This window comes from Sinocyclocheilus rhinocerous, unplaced genomic scaffold (assembly GCF_001515625.1).
Source record: "Sinocyclocheilus rhinocerous isolate Xijiao unplaced genomic scaffold, SAMN03320098_v1.1 scaffold1268, whole genome shotgun sequence".
Classification (NCBI taxonomy): domain Eukaryota; kingdom Metazoa; phylum Chordata; class Actinopteri; order Cypriniformes; family Cyprinidae; genus Sinocyclocheilus; species Sinocyclocheilus rhinocerous.
The window spans coordinates 864333-867791 of NW_015664016.1; the positions used below are offsets into that span (position 1 = coordinate 864333).

Here is a 3459-nt window from a genome sequence, read left to right on the forward strand (position 1 = left end):
AGTTACATTACCCATATAGATTAACCATTACCTTTAATATATAATACATATAACAGTAAATAGTCAACCTATCTTTAATATATATATTAACTATAATATTTTTTATATTTTAGAGTATTTTATATTATATATATATATATATATATATATATACACACATACTGGTTATATATTAGTTATTTGGTGTCATAGCAATGTATTGAACAATTATCACTCAGGACCCAGCATCCAGATACTATCTGTCTTATAAAGACGCATTATGGGTATTATTAGTGAATATGACTGTACTCACCTGTAAACTTCTTCTTAATGGCATCTTTCGAGCTAGCATAAATCATCTTGCTTTTTAACGGCGCACCTTCAGGGGCCCTGTAATCAAAATCATCAATGCTGAGTACACATGCGGACAAAGAAAAATGAATTGACTTTGTGTATAGCAGAACTGAAAAGCAACAAACAGCAAGGTTATTATTATTATTAACTGAAGCTTTTATATAAATGAAAACTATATTTCCATTAATTAAAATAAAAATAATTAATTAAAAAAATAATTATGTTGGATGGTCTGGTTTAATTCATTTCGGAAGCCTGACGTTAAACTATCAGTGCATTCTAAAAAATAAAAATAAAAAATAAATACAAATAAAAAATTCAACCAGTTAGACAAGTTTACTTCTTTTATATGTTGCTATAGACAGATCAAACAAGTCATAAGAAATAAAAAATGGAACTAATACTTAAAATAATAAAGATACAAATTTAATAAAACCAATTGAAGAACAATTCAAACTACCTAAACTAAAATCAAAATTCCAATAAAATGCATAAATAAATGCATAAATAAATTAATAAATGCATATAATAAAAAATGCATAAATAAGTAAATAAATAAATACAATAAAAAAAAAAAAATGTATCTGTTATTATTAGGGTTGCAAAGGGGCGGAAAATTTCCAAAACATCTTGGAAAGTTACCAGAAATTTTACGCCCCTTTGCAATCCTAATAATTATCTTGCCAGTCAGACTACATACCAAAATATGAATACCAAGTCTTCTTTCTTGGACTCTTTAGTTTCATAAGTGGCATCGTATAAGCCGTATCTGCAGTCGTTGAGAGGTAGGAGCTTCACGAAGCAGGCGTAGGGGTCATCGACAGTGTCTCCAATGTCTCCGACTAAGATATGCTTGCCCTCTTCTACGACGATCTTCTTCTTGTCATCGCTGAGGCAGAACAGCACTGCCTTTTTGCGCTTTTTCACCTCGTCTGAGGACGAGGACTTCCGTACTTTCATGTCATTGAAGACTTTGATGACTTCATCACTGACTGTGACACCAGAGGCCTGCGATGAGGATGGGATTGAGATAAGTACAGACAGCTGATACGAAAACAGCACTTCTACATATTTGGTAGGGCTGTGCGATATTGAAGAAAAATGCGATATGCGATAACTCATTAAATAATGCGATATGCGATACGATAATGCTGAAAGTGCCACATGCTCAGATGAAACAGTTTTACTCAGCTGTTGCTGAGTCAGTTCTGTGAACTTCTATAACTATCTTGTGTCATATATATATGGTTATTTGTATGTATGTATGTACCAAGAGTTCCTGTAAAACCACAACAAATTCCTGGTTTGCGCACACTTATGTGGTGAATAAAGCTAATTCTGTTTCTGATTCTAATAAGAAAGCACGCCTACAACAACTTCTGAAAGTGAACGGTAGTGTTTTACTCGAGCATTACATAAAAATGTCATTTTAACATGAGTTTAGGAACTGAATAATAAAAAGCAAAAATAAAACACTGCTTAGTATTTACTCTTTGAATTCAATATGCACTGATTCTTATTTAAGCTACAAAAGTTATTTAGGTAAGAGCAGTGAGTGATTTTCTCTTTGTCTTTTGTTCATGGCCCCAAATATTGCAAGCTGTAGCGATATGCATATTGCGATATGTACATTTGCGATATTTCGATAATTTCGATATATTGCACAGCCCTAATATTTGGATGTCCAAACTCTAACCAGCATCAACCATAGTAAAAAATAACAACTGTATGAATCCTCCAGGCAATATTAGAGATCTGGATCACCTCACTGGCATTGAGTGATCCAGTGCTGCTCACAAACCCTGACTCACGTACGTGCTGCGCATAGCCAGCTGGTCTGTCACTACAGTTCAAATCTCTCACTCCCGGTCCAAAATGGAGTCATAGTGGGGTGCCTGGGCCACGATACAACTATGAGAGCTCCTCCTGGGACTTTTTAAAGACATTTGGATTCATGATCAAGGACACTTCACCCTCAACACAAATGAGGCCCTTTGAAGTTTGAACAGTGCATTAATCCATTGAAACAAAACAGTGATTAATGTCAAATGAACATTACTACTCGCATGCCATTTTAAAATGTATTCCTCAAACCGCACTGGTAACTTATTACCATGTATTTTTATTTTTCTCCTAGCAACTGACTAGTACCTACTTTTACTGGCAATTATTCATGATATCACTTATTAGATATTATTAGAGGATTAAAATTAAATATTAGAGGAATAAAATTGGATATTAGTAAGATGATTACTATAGATTCAGATAAGAACTTAATTAGATATTAGTACTACTTATTCTTTGGATACCATTAACTACTCCAATTGCACTTAAATAAATAAATAAATCTTACTTGCTTGTATTTGTCTTGTTTACCAGTACAAATATTTAAACAATTTTAAATTATAAGCAAAAATTATTATTATTAAAATATCTGTATAAGTTTAGATTTTTTTTTTTTTTTTTTTTTTTAGAAAAAAATAAATGGAAAAATGGAGATTGGGGGTGTGAGAGAGAGAAATCATTGCACAGCCGCAGTGAAGGGCTGATCGAGCACATGCACGGTCATTGGGACACTTGGAAATGAAGCGGACAAATATGTGCCACACATTTGAATTACAACTTCGCATAATATTGTATAATTTAAATGTACTGAAAATATGTCGTTACCTGTCTAACAAACTTTTAAGCCATGAACAGTACACAAGACATTTTACTTCAAATAAGAGCAATATCTAGCAATTGTTATACTTGAGGCCAGATAATAATATTCATCATATGTTCATGACTAAATTACCTTATTCATTAGTAGTTGAAGGCACATGAGCTGATGATTTGTTATAAACTTTAAAGTACCCTTATGCAACGTTATACAGCGTACACATTTTAAATGGATAAAGCCAAGATTTATTTTTTTCTTCACTTAAAGTGCACCTAACTCCAAACGTATACAATTTAAGCATAACTGAAAATCAGTGATGAAAACAAGTGGTCAAGCCAAATATTAACAAAATTTATTTTACATACAGAAAAAAAGATTTACACATCAGGTAAGATTAATCTTAAGACCCATGAGAGGAAAACGGATCCATACAGCTTTCTGATTCTGGGGGGGGGGGGGGGGGG

General features: G+C 32.8%; 1 protein-coding gene across 1 annotated transcript in view; it reads right to left on the reverse strand.

Moving 5' to 3' along the window:
* Positions 1-3139, reverse strand: part of cfl2 (cofilin 2 (muscle)) — a 4385-nt gene extending 1246 nt beyond the window's left edge. Inside the window, exons 1-3 of the mRNA XM_016539658.1 lie at positions 3131-3139; positions 1034-1341; positions 293-369 (exon numbers count right to left, since the gene is read on the reverse strand). Coding sequence (XP_016395144.1) covers positions 293-369; positions 1034-1341; positions 3131-3139 — 394 coding nt within the window. The remainder of the gene's footprint in view (positions 1-292; positions 370-1033; positions 1342-3130) is intronic.
* Between the last annotated feature and the right edge of the window lie 320 nt (positions 3140-3459).